This window comes from Lacerta agilis, chromosome 11 (genome assembly GCF_009819535.1).
Source record: "Lacerta agilis isolate rLacAgi1 chromosome 11, rLacAgi1.pri, whole genome shotgun sequence".
Lineage (NCBI taxonomy): Eukaryota > Metazoa > Chordata > Lepidosauria > Squamata > Lacertidae > Lacerta > Lacerta agilis.
Window position 1 is genome coordinate 26,690,636 of NC_046322.1, and position 20,605 is coordinate 26,711,240.

At 41.5% G+C, this 20,605-nt stretch overlaps 1 protein-coding gene across 3 annotated transcripts in view; it reads left to right on the forward strand.

Annotated features, from left to right (window-relative positions):
- The window catches only part of HOMER1 (homer scaffold protein 1), a 71,465-nt gene that overhangs the window by 17,625 nt on the left and 33,235 nt on the right, over window positions 1–20,605 (forward strand). For all 3 annotated transcript variants that reach the window (XM_033163765.1, XM_033163766.1, XM_033163767.1), the window contains exons 2-4: window positions 8,644–8,800; window positions 13,558–13,689; window positions 16,914–17,006. In XM_033163765.1, coding sequence (XP_033019656.1) covers window positions 8,644–8,800; window positions 13,558–13,689; window positions 16,914–17,006 — 382 coding nt within the window. The remainder of the gene's footprint in view (window positions 1–8,643; window positions 8,801–13,557; window positions 13,690–16,913; window positions 17,007–20,605) is intronic.

Here is a 20,605-nt window from a genome sequence, read left to right on the forward strand (position 1 = left end):
TGTACAGTGGTGCCCCGCTAGATGAAAATAATTCGTCCTGCGAAAATTTTCATCTAGCGGGTTTTCCGTCTTGCGGAGCGGCAATGGCAGCCGCGCTCCGCTAAATGAAAAAAAAAAGACGAAAATTTTTCGTCTTGCGAAGCAGCCCCATAGACTTTTTCGTCTTGCGGGGCGGCTTCCGCTAGACGAATGCCGTTCGTCTAGCAAGTTTTCGTCTAGCGAGGCATTCGTCTAGCGGGGTACCACTGTACATTAAACCTGCTAATTTATCTACAACCCCTAAAGGGATGGAGATTTGTGCCTTTATAAGGAAAGATTTGACAATGAAAATGGCCTCCCCACCATACATTCAGAACCAAAAGGACATTTCCCCTATTCCGGGTTCATATTGTGTCCTGCCCCATTTGGTGGTCTGGTTATCAATAGAAATAGACCCATAGCTATTCCAGGGGTAACTCAGTCACAAGCCAGTTCTGAAAAACTGGTCTCCAAGAGTGGTGAAATTATCCATAGCAAATTATAATATCAGAAACCAACTCAACAAGTGCTCCTAGAGAAAATCTGTGGCATGGGATGGACAGTACACCAGTAAAATAGGCAAGTGATCCTGAGGTTATCAAGAAACAATATTCTCTCCCTAGACACAATCAAAAAACAATGGGAGGACGACATAGGATACAAAATCAACCCCACCCAATGGACCAGAATGTGGTCTAAACCTTCCTTTAAATCAGTATCAACGAAAAGAAGAGAACTCACCCTAAAACTAACCTACAGGTGGTATCTAACGCCAATAAAATTAGCGCTAATACGCCCAGGAACCTCACCAAAATGCTGGAGAGGGTGCACCTCTACAGGCACATACTTCCACATGTGGTGGGAGTGCCCCAAAATCCAACCATTCTGGACAACAACCATATGAGAAATGTAAAATAACCAAGCAAGTGTTAGAAACCACCCCAGAATTGGTCTTACTAAACATCTTCCAAGACAATAATGCCCACTTACAACACAAAGAACTCATAACCCATCTACTCTCAGCAGCCAGAAACATCATAACCAGACACTGGAGAGACCTGTCAGGAGTAAACATGGACCAATGGTACCAAGTAGTATGAGAAACAGCCCTACTAGAAAAACTAACCAGTAACCTGAAACTGACACGGGGACAAACAGAAGAAGACACCTTCACCCCAGTATGGTTCCCCTTCATCACACACACAGCCCAACAAGACAATGACAAAAATCTACCGACAGCATACAAATCAATATGGCTAACCTGATCAAAAACACCCACCCACCCCCACTCACACAGGAAACCAAAGATAACCACAGCCAACCACAAATGAACAATCACACGATACACCAATCCCAACCTCTCTCACCGCCAAAGAAGCACAAGCAAACAACAGAGAACCTACACAAACAACGCTGACACCAAACCCTACATATTAAGGAAAATGGAAACACTGTCACCCCACGTCACCCACCCCCATCCCACCCACCTCGTTCCCCCTTCTCTCCCTAATGTCTCAACAACCAAAACTGATTTGTAAAAATGTTACATGGAAAAAATACGAGAGAGACATTGCACACACTTTTGTAAATCAAGAAAATGTTTAATAATAAAAAACAATATTCTCTGCATTTTAGGTTCCAGTGCATCAGTAAAGCTCTGGAGATTATGAAAAGATGGAGGCAGTTCTAGCTTCCATGGCTTTCCTTATGGTACAATATATACCAGCCTCTGCCATGCTGGTGCCCTCCAGATGTTTTGAGCCCAAACATCTGGACGTTCCCAGTGTGAGGGAGGCTGGTGTATTCTTCAAGTAAATACAATAGCTAGGCACATTTAAAAAAAGGTTTGTCATATTGGCCATAAGGAAGAACTTGAAAATCCACAGTTGGACAATACCTATATTATGACTAAAAGTGTATCACATCCAGGATTTTGCATAGCTGACCTAATGGTTAAAATATCCAACACAATGCTTGTACCTTTTTGTTTTTCCTTGATTTCTACCCCACAACCACTGCTTTGTGCAACTTCTTGTGACAATTTTTGTTTTTGTGAGAATTTGGTGGCTCCTGTTAAATACATTGCCCAACTGAATTTTAGAATAGTTAAGCAACAACTCCTAAGTTTCAGATCTCTTAACTGTATAATTTTTAATCAGGCTCCCAACTAATGGTGTTTTTTAACACTTTAAAATTGAGTGATTTTCTTCATAAGGGGCAGTTTAAAGCTGGCAAGATTGCCAAACGCTTCTCACAGAAGCAGGAATAGAATATGTTTAGTGATTGGGTTGTTGACTGGAGTGCTAATCTAAGCAAGGTCTCAACATGTATTTTAATCAACTAAAATTCTTTAAGAACTGGTAGCAGAATTGTTTTTTTCCATTTAAATTTGAGTGGGTAGTGTATTGGTGTGAAATGCATAGCAGAGTGCAGCTGTAAATGAATTTTGGCCTTTTGAGTGGCTTTTAAGGTTGACTTGCCAATTGAATATACCTTATAGTTGTTGCTAGTTTTCCTTTAAATATCCTTTAAATATCACTATCAAATGTTGCTTTTAAAACTGTCTTGTCAGATGTCCTTGGTGCATTCCATATAAAATGCCTGGGTCACAATGACCTTAACTGAGAAGCATATTGTCTACTGTTTTGTTTAGCCTGTTATCTAAAGTGGGTTTTTGTGGGCATTACTTTACATTGCTTGGCTTGAGATAACTTTTATAGGCATGCCGAAGTGTAGTAGGCTGTGAGATATTTGCAATGTGTTTACACTACCAAGTACATGTAGCAGCTGTTTCCATCTGTGTTCCCCACACAATTTCCCCACTCATTTTAAAATGGTTTGTTAAAATACTATGTGGCTTAATGTTTTGTAGGGAGCAGAACTTGCTAAAGAAGCAACAGCACAGCTTTCCTTGTTTTCATTGCTCAAAATATGTGTGACATAAAAATGGGTACCCCTCGGTGGGTATTTTGGCTGCAGGGTACCTAGCTTTTTCCTAGTTTCTCAATGAGAACAACAGCTTACACATCAGTGAATTCAGTATATTCCAGTAGTTAGTCTTGCTTCTCCTCCCATGTTTCAGGTGGACTACTTGGCTTTTAAAAGAGAGGTTTATTTTGATTGTAGTGAGGACTCTTCCAAGTTGGCTCAGCTGCTTTAAATATTTATGCCTGTCTTCTTCACCCTAACTTCTTCACTAGGTTTTTCCCTTCGTGCCTTCCCTACTGATGAAGCATTGTAATGCATTGCATTTCTTTTTAAAGCCTATTCATTTTATCCACTGTGAAAGAAGAGCAGTATAAACGTACCGGTAAGCCACAATATTGCCATCTTTGTCACCCAGCTACTACCGTAGACTTGGATAGAGTGTAGCTTCATGAATAGACTTTTCCGCCCTCCCCACTTTGAGCAGTGAAAAAGGAAAGAACACTGGGAACTTACGGAGTTTCTGTAACACTGGCTTTATTTACAGTTACACAAATAGTGTGTGAGAGCAAACAACAGGCACACCTGCAAGGCAGCAAATCACATCCCCACATCAGATTCCCCAGAAAGAGATCCTGAGGCACATGTGCAGTCCACTATTTTCTTGCTTTCTCTGCTTCCACCTGTTTCCAAATTGCTAGAAATGCTATTTCTCCAAATGCGCACTCCCACTTTATGCACACACATGCATGTGCACACAAGCAGGGGTGCTCAAAGAGTTCAGTTCAAATTCCGCCCATCTACCACAGTGTGTGCATGTTAAAAATCAGGGAGTGGATAGTTTAAATCAGGGGTCAGCAAGGTTTATCTTGCCTGGGCCGGATTGGTCCTGCGTAGATCCCTCCGTGGGCCGGATCACGTGTGTGAGTGCGTGCCCGCGATTTTCAGTGTGCGTATGTGCAGATGTGATTTTTGGTGCCGCGGAAGTGAGTCCCTGCGCTGCACTGGTTTAGCGCAGTGCAGGAGCAGGCAGCTCAGTTCGGGGGCGGCTTGTGGGCCGGTCAGACGACCTCTGTGGGGCACTTCTGGCCTATTGGCCTTAGGTTGCTGACCCCTGGTTTAAATACATATTTATAGTATCACAAGGAGGTCCAAGGCCCGCTTTAAAAAGATCCCCATCTTCTCCCCCACACCCCTGCCCTGCCCAGTATGGTTGTTCTAAGAGAGGGTTAAGGAGTAAACCCTACACAAATCCAGAGTGGAGTCCCTAAGACTGTTGGATGGAATCTTGTATGCCTCTTTCTGGCAACTCCTGCAGCCAAGCTGGTGCCTAATGTATTGCTCTACTTCCCTTTGGACCACATCAGCAGGATGAACAGGGAGAGGTCACTTCTGTGTAGCTAATATAGCAAAAACTATGGGAGACAGTTACGTGTTAGCGGTCTCTGGAGGCACAGGAAGTGCTGTGATTCTCCAGTGGTTTTTGCCTTCACCCCCAGAGGCACACTCCATTGTCTCTTGATATATGTGGATGTCAACAACCAATGACATATTTAAATATGTGTTTCTGCATGGACTTTAAATAAAACCAGATTACTGTAGAAGTAGGATGGCACAGACTGAGGAATGATCGCATGCAGAAGTGACATGAACCAGAAATAGACACATCTGTCCACTCCTACAGATACACTGTAACAGAAGAAACAAAACAAAATAAAATAAAAATTCCTTCCAGTAGCACCTTAGAGACCAACTAAGTTTGTTCTTGGTATGAGCTTTTGTGTGCATGCACACTTCTTCAGATACACTGAAACAGAAGTCACCAGACCCTTATATATAGTGAGAGAGTGGGGAGGGTATTACTCAGAAGGGTGGTGGGAATGTAACAGAAGAGTGAGTGGAACAATGAGAGCCATGGAGTGTGTGATGGAATGCTGGGTGGAGTCAGAGTGACTGACAGGTGGAGGGTGTCTGAGAATTACAGTTGAAGTGGAGTTGTGAGAAAGTGTATGAAAGCAGAGGTAAAAAGTAAGGATAGCCATAAAGAGGAAAATTGGTAATTTTAGATTAGGCTATATCAGTAAATATACAGTATTCTTTTGTACTAACTCAATAGGTTGTGGTGGCAGGTATTGTGAGGGTCTTAAAGGGAAGTTGGTGAACTAGATGTTTGAACCTTACATCCAGGGACCTGAGCCTTGTCACACACACCTTTTGCTGGAGATGGTGTGATAGGTCACCTCCCCCAAATTCTGACTTACCCTTTGCCAAACAAGAGAGGTCTCACTATAAAGAAACAATGAGCTCCCATACAAAAACACCAACCAATCATTAAGGACTATTAAGAATTATTAGTTACAGGTAGGTAGCCATGTTGGTCTGCCATAGTCAAAACAAAACAAAATAAAAAATTCCTTCCAGTAGCACCTTAGAGACCAACTAAGTTTGTTCTTGATATGAGCTTTCGTGTGCATGCACACTTCTTCAGATAGGTATCTGAAGAAGTGTGCATGCACACGAAAGCTTATACCAAGAACAAACTTACCGTAGTTGGTCTCTAAGGTGCTACTGGAAAGAATTATTAGGTAAGTGATAGCAGTGCAGGCTAATCCTTAAGTGGTAGGAGGAATTCTCTCAAATATCATTTTTTTGTATCAGGCTTTTAAGTATTTTAAAGAGTTATTTCTTACCTTAATGTTCAAGGCTGAGCATTTGAAGAAAATGATTCAAAGTTCCAAAAGTGACTTGACTAGATTTAAACCTGTGAATAATGAATTAATTTACTTGATGACTCTTGGGGTTCCTTCCAACTCTATAATTCTGTGCTTTACTCACTACTGTTTAAGTCTTCTCGGTGCCCTTATTTCCTCCGTCTCCTAAACCCTTTCCATCCTGTTTCTCCTTAATTATAGATAGTGTCATCATTGTACATAGCACCATCCATCTTAAGGAGAAGTTACCCAAAGTGAACACAATAATCCAGCTTTATCTTTACTAATGCCAAACAGTGTGGAAGTATTTGAGGCTTCTCTTAGTATAACCCTAGATAGCACTCTGGCTCCTTCAGTGCAAATGGAAATGGGAAAAATCAGCCCAGCCAGCCACCCACTCTGGATTGGCGATAATGCTATTAGGAGGAGAACAGGAGATGAGACTAGATGTTGCCTGCTGGGTGGGTGGGTGTGTTGGTTTTTTCCCCTTTACAATTTTTCTTTAAAATATGTCTGTTCAGTCACATCACAGTTGTATTTCAAAAATGGAAACTACACAAGCAGAACAGCTACAAGCATGCTCAAAGGATCTTTGGCATGGTTTACTGCTTACTACTGGTCAAAAAACTACTTCATTTTTTCATCTCTCCAAAGTCAGTACCAAATAAGATGTTGGGATCAAACTGGAGCTGGAGCTAGGGTGAGGAAATGCGGCTTAATGGAGCCTCTGAACATTGATGGGACCCGCCCCTTAAAAAAACATGGGGGGGAGCAAAGTGCCTCAGCCCCCAGGAGCTGGCATTTATGCTGCAGAACTTGCATACAACTCTTGTGGGACTCCTTCCACAGCAGTGGTGTATGGTCAGTGGACCAAGGGGACAAGGCTAGTCCCCTAAATGTTTCCCTGGTGTCTCCTTCCCAGTGCCCAGGAAGCTTCAGCATGGCTTAGGGAGAGAGGTGCAGTGCTCACAGGCATGACATCACAGTCCCCCACAATCACCTTTGGAAGCTGGCACCTCTGGCCCCAACTGTTTCTTAAGAAAAAATTCACCACACACCATTGTTCTTTGGGGAGGCTCACCTAGTACATACTCTGCTATTTTTTACGTATCTGGCAAAAAACTTTCTATTTTATCAGGCCTGTTAGGGATGTTAGATTTGAGCCTGTTATTTTTAATTAGAATTTTGATTTTTATGCAAATGGCATTTTCTGTTCTTAATAGTGAAGGGTACATATACATTCTGTAACTAAATAAAAATACCTTGGGTAGGATGAAGGGGCTAATGTTTGGAGACAGTGATTGAAGAATGCAGAAAGACCCTGCCAAGAAACCTGATTTTTATTTTTGCTTTGTGTGAACAAGCCTGTTTCAGGGTGGTAAATGTTAATCCCTGTTGCGGCAGCTGTTGTAGCAGCTCTCAGTGCTTAGGATATTGTTGAAAAATATTAAAATAACTTTGTTATGAAGTGTAGAAGCAAGTGAACTATGAAAATATGATATAACAGGAGTCAGATGGCATTTACCTGAGAGTTACCTCTAATGTGTGAAGACATACAATGTGAAGAAGCTGAACTCGTAAATAAATTATGACACATCACTAAAATAAGAGAATATAAGAAGATAGCCAATGTAATACCAGCTTTTTAAAAAAAAGATTGAGACAGGATCCAGAAAATTACAGACCTATCAGTTGCTACTTCTCCCCTACATAATTAAATACAGAATGGTGCTAAAGTCTTCAGCTTGTTAATTACAATTGCAGTTCAGTAGTAGAACACTGATGAGTAGCTACTAGATAACATCATCAGCAATGCTAGACAGTCTATGTGGAAAAAATCTTTCCATCTTTTCAACTTTAAAAATGTAAAGGATTTAATCTGGAAGAGAAAAAACTGGTAGCATTAATACTCTAGTTTAGATATTTTAAATGTACAAAGTTACATAAGTCATTTATTTACACACAATCCTATGAAGTTGGCTGGTGGACATTCTGCACTTGCCTTAGGCTATCCAATGAGTTTTGTGACTTAGAGATTTGATCTAAGGGATTAAATCACATATAAGACCCTTAATTTGATATTTCAGTGCTTAACTATTCAATACTATAAACATTTCTCTGCTATCACTTTCAAATTGTTCCTGTTGGGCAGATTCTCCTCAAGTGCAAGCAACAAGCCCCTAGCCTTGACTTACTTTGATGTCCAAACTAGCGCATTGTTTCTGTCTAAACAAGCCAAGTTTGGGAAGCCAAGGACAAACCTTAGCTTAGCATCATGACTTGTTTGGAGAGAAGCAAACCATTTTGTTCAGAGTGCTAGATTCGTGATCGCAGCAACACTGTTATTGAATTAATGAATTCATTGGTGTTAATGGACAGCACAGGTTCTGTACTCCCCACCCCCCACCCCGCCCCTAGGCAGACATAAGCAGATATTTTATACATGCCTCAACAGCTATAATATTAGATTGTGAGATAAAGGCTAAAAGAGGCAGTAGTTGTGATCTACCATGTGAAGCATTTGACAGGAAAGCAACAAATATTTTTCAGTAAGTCATAGTAATGATATCTAGAGCTTCTAGACTATTAAGAAAAGGATGAGAAAAGTCCTGTCACTAGGTTTTGCTCAATGGAAGAAAATCAAACTTCTATTATTGACAGTTAGTGTTAAAGAGGTTGACAGATGGAGAATGAGGGAGGGGGAGGTGGTGTATCAGTAGTGCCTCTATATTTAGATATGCCTCCTTTATCTGACTGTACAGCTGGCCACTCAATTTATTTTAAAGGACTTGTGCTTCCCTTTCCTGTGAGTACTTTTCATGTGCTTCACAGATATATCCTACTCCATACACGCAAGCCTGTGGGGGCCAAGTACATTACTCATGCAGAGTGAAGTTCATAGGGGCCAATGGATGGAATATCCAAATGACTTGTGTACAACCATATTGCGTCCAAATCAGATTCATCACTTTTACTTTCTGCCCTTCAGGGAGCAACCCATCTACAGCACCCGAGCTCATGTCTTCCAGATTGACCCTAACACGAAGAAGAACTGGGTTCCCACCAGCAAGCATGCTGTTACTGTGTCCTACTTCTATGACAGCACAAGAAATGTCTATAGGATAATCAGCTTGGATGGATCAAAGGTAAGCTATCTGACAGTTTAAACTCAGGTAAACTTCTACATTTAATCTGTGCCCCCCCTTTTTAACGTTACTGAAAAGTGATACAAAATGACATCACCACTCTTGGAACTTAACATACAATATAATACTTTATTAACATTTGAAGTTTGTCGAGAAACCTGTTTGGGGACTGCTTGTTTCCTCTGACTTCTCTGTCTTTCAATTCACTGTAAAGGAGGAAGGAGGATAAAAGGCATTCTGCTTGGAGTGTATATATATTTAGTCCTAAGTAATATGGCAGATATTATGTTGAGGAGTTTTATTTTTTTTATTAATATTAATGTAGAAATCCATTTTCCACCAGAAAATCTAGTCTTATTTTCCCTGTGTGCCAGAATGTCAAAACGTCTATACTAAACATAACACTGCATATTGAGGAACCTTCTAATGTTTGCATTTAATCAATCTGCTCAACAGTTGATCCATTTACTAAAATTTGATTGCTACTCTGGGCTCCATTGGGAGAAAGGGCAGGATATATGATAGATAGATAGATAGATAGATAGATAGATAGATAGATAGATAGATGTGCTGATAATATTGGATGTGAAGATTTCAATTCTAAATTGTCATTTGGAAACCAACAGCTTGATTATTCCAACTGGCATTTTCTTTCTCTCTCTCTCTGTGAATCTTCTTTAAAACCCTGACATGGTTCAAATATATTGTATCTTAGGTAAGTTGGTTCATAAATGTGTTTAGATTACATTATCCAAAACTCATCCTTCCTGACTAGAGTTAAAAAAACAACAACAACCCTTCAAGGAAAAGGCCAACTTCCTGCATACTTGTGCAGAAAATATAGATTATGTCACCCAAGTTCATGGTGCAACATAAGCAAAACAAAAATGGAGGTCCCTGTTTCAAAGGAGTTCACAATCTAAATTTTGATAGCAGGAGAGACAATAGAATACTATTAAAGCATCTGCATTGTTTGCTCTGTGGTGGGAAAAGTTTTTTTCTTTTAAAAAATGGCATTTTGCTAATTGTCCTATAATTATTGGGGCTGGGGTGTCTAAAGTTTTGCTGATTTCAGCCACTTAGAAAATCCAGCTTCCTGGCCTGGTATTTTGAGCAGTTTGTATTCTTGGAGTAAATCAGTCTGCTAATTCATTAAGAAAACTAACTGATGGCAATATGCAAAGCAGATATGGATGCTGTATGATTTATTTCAAACAATAAAAGATCATGTAATTTTTCTATTGTATCCTGTTGGTAAGGAACAAAGTAAACTTCTGATAATATTTCCACTGCCATTCAATTTCAGTCACGCTGTAGTGGACACTTGCAGACATCAGAATAAACATGCAATGTTTCATGCAAGGATTCAGTTTGCACAATTATCTAGCACCACCAACTGGATGATTTAAATGTAGAAAGCTAAAGTATTCCTTCATTTTTCGACAACTACCGGTATATGGTACCAACTCCTCATCTGGATGAAAGGCAGCTGCCGTCAAGGCAAAAAATATGCACCTTTGACCTAGGCATTTTAATTAGGATTTCAGTGGCTTCAGTGTCATTTGTATCTTTTGAAAACCTATTCCTTGGAATGAGGCGCAATTTAAAGTTACTGAGGTTTGAATGAGTATTTCTTTCTCCAGTTTTGCTGAGTGGCAGATTTCAAGCTGCTGTGGTAAGTCTCGATTTCTAATCCCAGGGAAGATGACCTTTGCATTCAGGAACTGATCTGACTATAGGTGTCAAACTTCCCATGGCCCTGATCTAAATTCAGAGCTAATTATTGCTTTAAAATGAACCCTCTCCAGTTTCTGAGCTGTAGTTTACTAGAACAAAGTGCATAGATAGCATACAAGCTACATTTTTTTGAAAAACCTGAAAAACACAGAATAGAGTTTATGGCACAGACTTGCTACTGGTAATTAGGTTTTGTTAACCTAGGCTTCTGAAATAAATTAAATGTGGAGTATTATTGCTATCTTGTTCTTGACTTTTGCTCAACAGTTTCATCCAAAGAGTCACATAAAGGTAAAGGTAAAGGGACCCCTGACCATTAGGTCCAGTCGTGTCTGACTCTGGGGTTGCGGTGCTCATCTCGCGTTGCTGGCTGAGGGAGCCGGTGTACAGCTTCTGGTCATGTGGCTAGCATGACTAAGCTGCTTCTGGCAAACCAGAGCAGTGCACAGAAACGCCGTTTGCCTTCCCGCTGGAGTGGTACCTATTTATCTACTTGCACTTTGACGTGCTTTCAAACTGCCAGGTGGGCAGGAGCAGGGACCAAGCAATGGGAGCTCACCCCATCACGGGGATTTGAACCGCCAACCTTCTGACCTTCTGATCAGCAAGCCCTAGGCTCTGTGGTTTAACCCACAGCGCCACCCGCATCCCTCTTAAAGAGTCACATACAAGAGCGCATTACAAAACTACATGTGATGCATAAGATCTGTGGATCGAATCACACAACATTTCAAAGCAACTGTAAGGTAAAGGGACCCCTGACCATTAGGTCCAGTTGTGTCCGACTCTGGGGTTGCGGCGCTCATCTCACATTACTGGCCGAGAGAGCCGGCGTACAGCTTCCGGGTCATGTGGCCAGCATGACAAAGCCGCTTCTGGCGAACCAGAGCAGCGCACAGAAACGCCGTTTACCTTCCCGCCAGAGCGGTACCTATTTATCTACTTGCTGTTTGACATGCTTTTGAACTGCTAGGTGGGCAGGAGCTGGGACTGAGCAACGGGAGCTCACCCCGTTGTGGGGATTCGAACCGCCGACCTTCTGATCAGCAAGCCCTAGGCTCTGTGGTTTAACCCACAGCGCCACCTGCGTCCCATAAAACTGTAGGAGAGCTCAAAGTTGAAGATGTGGGATTATTTAACTCTATCCTGATCTTTCTACCCAAAGCTGCTATTAGCCCAGCAGAGGAGGGAAGGTGTTGTAACTTTTTCTCCCTTTGGGGCTAGCGGCTGCTTTGTGACCCTCACTCAGTCCCATAAGCTTTGATCAAATTTGGAGTTTTCCTGTGGTTGCTTTAAATTGAAATGAAAACTGTGTTTTGGAAAACTGAATTACAGTTTTTCTATGGAATGTACAGTTTCACTCCTACTCTCTATTTAGTCATTTTTAAAACTAATGCAACAAGCTTCAAAGCCCCTCTTAACAATGCCTTTTTGGTGCATACAGGCAGAAGAAACATACCTTCCAATACAAACTCCTCCCTTTCTACACACCGTTGAACATGGTGCTATGATGTTACAGCAATTGCTGAAGGGAAGCACAACATTCCTGGTTGCCTGTTCAGTCTCTTAAAACAATTATAAGCCCAGTAAGCTTTTTCAGGAAGGCTGCTAATAGCAAATCTTGCCGTGTGAATTAAGCAATAATATGCTCTCTGAATCTTTTCTGATGACTGTTTCTGCCACCTCAGCAGGTTTTTTTTTTAAAGGCTATAATCTTGTGCCCAATTAACTGGGAGCAAGCCTTGTTGAATTTAATGGAAATTACTTCTGAGTAGACATGAACATGATTGTGCTGCACCTGATGTGTTTCTGCCAATCCTGTGCTAGCTTTCTAATTTTAAGGAGGTGCTATCTGTCAAACCTGATGGGTTAGTAATTCTATGACTTCAATATCTCCAACATTTTTAGTGTAGTGATGCTATCATACAACAGGCTAATAGAGAGTGACCTTCATTTGAATTTTTGTACTAAGACTCTTTCAAGAGGATTGGTCTCAACCTTCCATAAAAGCCTTAATCATTATTTTTAAGGGTGACACAATGGCTTACTCATCAGTGCTCTTTCTAAAAACTGTACTTGGAATTGATTGCAATCTTCATTGTAAATAAAAAGAGTGCACTTGATTGTGCCATTCTAAATTTTTAACATTTTCAATTTTCTGGTTTTCTGAATGCCATCTGGATATAAAGATTTACCTGCTTCAGAGGTACAGGCTTTGATTTTTCCAAAGTCTCTGGCTATTTAGGGACTTGTAAGGGAATAGAGCGATGTGTCCACTGCAGATCTAGCTGCTTCCAAGTCTAACTAGCAATAACCTGGAGTAAGGCTAGAGACCTGTCAGCAAATATCTGTAATGAGAAAAGGTTCCTAAAAGAATATCCCCAGGATAGCAAGTTCAGGGGAGATTGGGTAGGAAAAAAAGGTAGCTTGCTCTGCCTCTTTCAGTTGCTGCTGGTGGCCTATCTCTGAAAAAATTCCTCTGGGGAATGGTTGCATAGCTTTTCACTCCCCACCTTTATCTCTGTTAATCCTATGGGGGGGGGGAGATTCCATCAGTATTACACCCATTTTACAAAGGGGCAGGCAGGGCTGTGGCTGAAGGTGTCCCCATTTTTTAATTAAATTTTAATTAAAGGCTAGGATAACAACAGAAAAAGCACAGCATGCAAGGCAAAAAACCCGAGGGTGAGCACAGCTCTCGCCAGCTTTCCAGAAGTGGGTCTAGCATCATTCTCAAATTTTGAGTCTTCCATTCTGCCCTTCTTTTATCCTTGCAATTACTCTGTGACAGAGGGCAAGCTGAGAGCAAGCAGAAGGTCAATATAACTCTTTAAGCGGGAACTGGAATCCATAGCTGGATCTACACTGATCTGTTAATCACTAACAAAATTCCACCTTCTCCCCCTTCAGGTTGCTGTTCAACAGGCGAAGCTGACTCCTGGCCCATGACGTTAAGGGAAGCTTTATGAGTATACTGCTTTACTTTGTTATTTCATAACTTCTCCTTTTCTTTTTTGCAGGCAATAATAAACAGCACCATCACTCCCAACATGACATTCACTAAAACATCACAGAAGTTTGGTCAGTGGGCAGATAGCAGAGCAAATACTGTTTATGGCTTGGGATTTTCCTCTGAACACCATCTCTCAAAAGTAAGTAAAAGGCAAGGTAATATCTCAACATGGTCTTGAAGTGTTGTCTAGCATGTGTCTGCAAAGATGCCTCCCTACCCCTGCTCTGGATGAAGACTCATCAAGTAAACCATAAGTTGCCACTATATTCCTCCAACTCATACCAGCAAAAGCAAAATAATTGCAGGTTTGGGAAGAATAATGCCATATAAACATTAATTCTCAAATTCATTATTTTGGTCTTTTAATATTTTACTATTCCGAAGGCTGAAATAGATTTTTTTTAACCTATAAAAAGTTACTAAGACTACTAAAGCCACCAATCATGAATTTGCAGAACCCTGGTTACCCAAACTAAGCCTGGGCTTCTTGTTAGGCAGAGTGAGGCAGCTGCCTTAGGTAGCAATTGCTGAAGGAAGTAGCAACAAGACATTGGAGCTGCATGGGCCTGCTCTGAACCCCATAAATGAACTTGCTGCCCTTGTGGGCAGTGGAAGATGCTTGACCCATCACTAGAGTCAAACTAAGATACAACTGCCATTCTGGTTAGTTTCTGTACATGGAATGGGGTGAGTGCTGTCATGTTGTTTGCCATATGACCAAAACCCACTCAACATTCAAAGTCCTTAAACTTTGTTCATGATTGGAATTGACAGCACTTCTCCGTGTGCATTACCTGTTTTGGGTTGAGAGTGCTCTCATCCAGTCTTACAGTTACATAACCTGATGGAGAAGGTGAACCTTATGTGTTGGGTTGGAGTCAGTACAAGTTACGTAGGCCAATGAGTGGTTTCCTTGAATTGACCAAACCAGTGGCACTGAAGACCATAATTCATTCAGGTTTTGTTCTGATTTCTGCTTTGGTTGGCTTGCTTTCATTTTATGATGGTGAGGCATGAAGCAGAGACCCAAGCTGGTGAAGAGGCAATAGTGGTCAGAGCACTGATATGGTCTTCCTCAGCTCTCCATATAATCTTGTTCAATGGGTTCATATTCACTTTTAAAGTGGTATGGGATCTCAAATGGAAGGCACTCTCTTAAAACTGCACTTGACTATTCTAGTGAACACTTGCCCAGTCCCACAGTTCACACTCCCCCTTCCAGCTGAGAACCTACAGTTCCCATGGTAATAGAGCTGTCTTTGGTGCAAGAGATATTTGGCAGTGGACACTTAATAAGTCAGGGTTTAACCCAGGCTTTCTCAACCTCAGCCCTCCAGGTGTTTTTGGCCTGCAACTCCCATGATCCCTAGCTAGCAGGACCAGTGGTCAGGGATGATAGGAATTGTAGTCTCAAAACATCTGGAGGGCCAAGGCTGAGGAAGCCTGGTTTAACCCCAATAGTGCTGTAGTGTAGCTTGAGCTCTAGAACTACAGGGAGCTGCATTTATACTAGATCATATTGTTTGCCATCTAGCTCTGACTGCCTGTGACTCTCCAGGGCCTCAAGCATAGGCCTTTCTCATCTCCTGTTACCTGACCATTTCAACTAAAGATGCCAAGGAATTGTATCCAAGACCTTCTAGATGCAAAGCATGTTCCCTACCACTAAGCTATGATCTATCCATAGAGCTATTAGTTACTGTGTGGGGAAAGTAGGTTTTTAAGAGTATCCTATACAGTGGTACCTCTGGTTGTGGATGGGATCCGTTCCGGAGCTCCGGTCAGATCCCGAGGTTTCTGCAACCGGAGGGACCACTTCTGTGCATGCGCACGGTATGGTAGAATGCTTCTGTGCATGCACGCAGGGCGAAACCTGGAAAAATACTTCTGGGTTTGCCGCATTCGCATCCTGAAGGATATGCAACTGGAGGTACCACTGTATATGGAGCAGCGTATTTGAACACATGTAGCCCAGGGAACATTGACTTCTTGCACATTCTTTTGAATCGTTATAGCATGCAGCTGTTCTACAGAGAAGTGTGTACTGAGGTACATCTGGTTTTGTGCATGGTATCTGAAGAAAGCATTGAATTTGGAAATGGTTGTGCTGCCTGCTTGTCAGAATTGCTGAAACAGATAGTTCTGTGGAACCTGACAGGTGCTTGAGTAGTGAAAATTAAACAAATGTAAAAGCAAGTGTAAGCCGGTTAGATTGGAAACAAAAATGGCTTCTTTGCAAATTAGAAAAGGATTATTTTTGAAATATAGATGCCTGCACACATGTGGGGACAATTCCTGGTGATAAAATGGCCAAGTAAGCCAGAGGTTTATATGCAACAAAGAATTAAATAAGATAAACTCAACTTTCTCCACTGGCCCTTGGGAATCTGCCCTTCTATATGCTCCCCAGCTCAGAGTGTGAGAACCAATGATAATAATAATAATAATTTATTATTTATACCCCGCCCATCTGGCTGGGTTTCCCCAGCTACTCTGCAGGTAGAGACATCAGCAAGTGTAACACAGAAGCCTATGCCAGACCCTGTACACTAGGAGAATTCTTCTCCGATTGACTATTCATAGTGTCTGAATTCAAAGGTTCTCGCCCACTGATAGAGAGAGCCTTTCTCCAGTGGAGGAGAGGAGTCTTTGGCTCCCACCAAAAGAACTGATGAGTCAGATCATCTGAAGTAAAATGCCATTTAAAATTGATTACTTACACAGGATTAGAAAAAAGAACCACAGAGCTTCTTGCTGGGGGGGGGGGGAATGGTCAGCAAGCTGTATTCTGAAAATTAATGGTGACCAGTACTGTAGAAAAATATGGTAGGATCAGAACAGCAACAGTTTCCTTATCAATCTCTAGGCAGGAATATTCAGCCATGGCCATTTCAGTAGTCCTTGCTTTACTTCAGTAGAAACCCAGCCAGTCAGTAGGTAAAAGAGCAAGAGCATTCCAGTATACCTAAAGGTCCTCTTCCCTGATACTGCAGGCTCTGACTGGTTAACTGTTACACCAAATGTTTTGTCGCATAACTGACTTTTGGCTACAGGCTAGATGACAGTTTTTGAAGAGCATGGGTTAGGACATTCTTGAGAGGTAGCAACCTGGCTTAGCAATCTGAATAGCTGTGCCACATTGCATTTTGCAGATAGAATGACAAACAGAAGACAGATTCTTTGTGACCACCACCACCACTAGAACATGATATTTCAAAAATGGCCTCTTCAGATTCTCTATAAACCCCTGTTGATTATTGGAGAGCAAATGTTTTTCTCTAGTCCGATTTATTATATAGAATATGTTCTGCTTAGCAAAGCTATGCTATATACAGTGTATATTTATATAATCTCTGCCTTTAGTTTGCAGAAAAATTTCAGGAATTTAAAGAAGCTGCACGACTAGCTAAGGAAAAATCCCAAGAAAAGATGGAATTAACAAGTACACCCTCACAGGTGCGTTTGTTCTGGTCTGTGTTCAGATTGGATTCTAAATGCTACTAACTGCTTTGCAGATGGGCTTCATTAATCCATTTTACTTTGGGGTTTGGGAAGCACAGGTGGTTAGTTGCATGCAAACTGTTTCACAGTCCTGTACCTGGTTTGACAATAGTTATGTTGAAGAATGCTCTGCAATAGATTCTGTGGGGCTTCTGTGGGAGTGTGTATGCAGCCCAAGTAGCAGTAATTTATATACTGTAGTCTTAAAGTGAGTGGCAGAGCGAGCTTGCATGCAGCCGTTCAGTATTGCAAGTTCAGCCCACTTTTGGCTCTTGCTTCACTCATCATAGAAGACATGTGCATGCACTGTTTTCGCCCCATGGGTCAATCAATGACCCTTTGTAAGAAGATGATTTCATGCCCCTGTTAACCTAATCGCAAATACCTAAGCTTGGGTTTTAACTTTTATGGTGCGCCAAATGAGACTTGCAACAAAATGCTGCTATGCATCATTGCCTCTAGCAGGAGTACTCCTATTCAGGATTCAGATAGCGACTTTTCTAGAATACTGTAAGAAACAGTAGGGACCAGGGGGAGGCCAGCAGGATTATTTCCTAGACTGGCAACTGGCTGCAGTGTGCGGTTGCATTCTTATCTCCAACCTAGGAGCTAGGGAGGAGGGCAGAGAAGATTTTGGGCAGTGAGGATAATAGAGGAGGGCAAATCTAAGCAAGGTGGGTGGGGATGCTGAGGAAAGGTGTGCTGTGGAAGATGGGGGGGGAGGCGACTTAGGGGTTCCTGGCCTCAGATTGTTATTTCCTGCCCTCAGTAGCTATTTCTTTCCCCAAAACACTTGCCAGGGTTAGAGGGCAGGGAATCCAGAGAGAAGTATGGTGGCACAGGGATGCCTGCAAGGAAGACTGGGGACTTAATCCTATCTGTCTAGGCTGTGCATGGCTGCCAAGCAGGCAAGCCAAAGCAAGGAAGTACTAAAGATGCTATGTCCTTGCTTTGTCTCACACAGCAGCTAGTGGCTGTTTCTCACTTTGCTTTTGAGCATATTTCTCCAAAAATGACTGCTTTCAATTGAACTCTGTCTCAGTTTTTTCCGTCCACATTAGTGGCAGTTATTGATGGAATGTAGCCCCCTGTGTGGTGTTGTTTACTCCCCTCAGTTAGTACCTGCCTACCTTCCTGAGTTCCAGAAACCTGGGGCCCATTTTGGGGCATGCACATGTGCATTCCTTTACCTGTGCACATAGCCATAAAGAGAGAGAGAGAGATACAAGCTTTCCAATATACCAGACTTTCCCAAAACAGACTTGAGCAAAACAGTGGATTAAAAAATATTTTTTTTGAATGTATGTGCTGCACCAATGGAAGTAGAGGGTGTGGTGATAGATGGGAAAACATCACCACAGAAGTTTTAAAAAAAACACCACCTACACAATATGCTTCAGTGTGTCCACAGCTGAGTAACATGTGATGTTATCTTTGATATTTTTCTTACCACATTATCCATGGATGGAGAAAAACTGAATTAAATGGGGGGAACATGTGGGCTGCCACTTGGATGAGGACAACTTTGTGTGGGATGACATGAAAAACATGCACAAATGACATGTATCAATTTACATTGCAGTGTGTATACAGCTGGGGTGCAATATGTTCAGTGTAAGATATTAGATACCAATGACAAAACTGCACAGGTTGGATTTTTCCTACTGAGCACATGTTTCTACTAAAACTGTTATAGCAAAATATTTCTATTTCACAAGTTCATGAATGATAATGGAAATAAAATGATAAATGCCTACAACAGTACATCCTAGATATTCCATAGGATAACTGCTTCTCCCTTGCATTACAGACATTTCCCCCTAATACTTGTTTGTGTTTTGGGGGCCTTGAGGTGCTTAACTAGCTGCTAACATCCTTGGGCACTTTGGCCTCAGTGCAATATGTAGAAACTCTAATATCCTCCTGTGTGTATTCTGGAGTCTCTCTGTCCTCCCCGACCAAACTGAGATTCTAGCAGGGACTCCTAAGGTAAAGGTACCCCTGACTGTTAGGTCCAGTTGCGAACGACTCTGGGGTTCCAGGTCACATGGCCAGCATGACTAAGCCACTTCTGGCAAACCAGAGCAGCGCACGGAAATGCCGTTTACCTTCCCATTGGAGCGGTACCTATTTATCTACTTGCACTTTTTTTTTGGGGGGGGTTGCTTTCGAACTGCTAAGTTGGCAGGAACTGGGACCGAGCAACGGGAGTCCACCCCGTCCCGGGGGTTCAAACCGCCAACCTTCTGATCGGCAAGCCCTAGGCTCTGTGGTTTAGACAACAGCGCCACCCGCATCTCTGGCAGGGAGTCCTAGCAGGAAACATTTAGGAAAGACAATTGCCAAGGCACTTATACAGTATATGCATGATTTTCCTGGCTGAGGTGAAGTCACTTGAAGATATAGCTGTAGCGTACTAGCTCAAGAACATAGAGTACAAACACAAAGCTTACCCTCAACAATGAGGAAAAAAATAATGTTTATGTGTGGTGTGAAATACATGTTACTGCTCTGTGGAAGCTTCCATTGGATAAAAAATTCAATATGAAAATTCTTCAGTTAGTAGTAAGATGTTATAAATATGTAGGAAAACCAGGACCAGTATTGCATGTAGATTATATCTCCTCTCACTCTTTTCCTTATGTAGTAATTGACTTGCAAGTATCAACAAGGCTTTCATGAGTGGCATTTGGTATTTATATTTTAATCTTAATTAATTAATTACTGGTACATTAATTTAAATAGCTGCTAGAAATCGTCAGTTATGTTTTTTTATTTGTCTGTGCAACCCCATACCATTATTACCTATAAGTCTTCTCGCACTGCAGCTTTAAGAATAGTTGTTGAAAAGCTTAGAGGAAGACTTTTAAGTATACTCAGGGAATATTATAACATCATTGTCCCTGTTAGTTTTCTTATCTTCCTTGTAAGCACCTCAGGTGTTCAATCTGCTCTGAAATACAAAATACAGCCTTTTAGAAACCAGGCACCTTTCTGTTAAAATGCAGAATTTCATGTTGCTTTGTCTGGAGTTTCTTGAAAATAAGAAACTGCTATTTGGTTTTACTTAGAGAACACTTCAGTTGTTACAGTTACAAAAGAAATATTGAGAATGTGAACCTAGTGCATGCCTTAAATACTTTTTAAAAATACTAATAGCAATATGTTCTGATACTTAAATGATTGTATAGCAGTAATCATTTGCCCCTCCCCGTCCCACTCCTGTAATTGGAATGTAGAAACTGGTCACCCTTTTGTCACAGAGTAGCTTGGCCCAAAGGGTTAGGTGCATGCAATATCCAGGACACTGTGTAAACCTCCCTGACCAGTCAGCCTGAATCATATTGCTTTAAATGGCAGTGAGTATCTTTAGTTTTTCCTCATACAGGTCCCAGGACTCATATATTTATTCCTGTGAATGGATGATAACGTAATAGGGAACATAAGAAAGTTGGCAGTATTCAGTTTGAATTGTATTGTTTCCTAGGGCTACCATACGTCCGGATTATTCCAGACATTACTGGGATTTCAAAGGCAGAATTGATGTTTAGGGG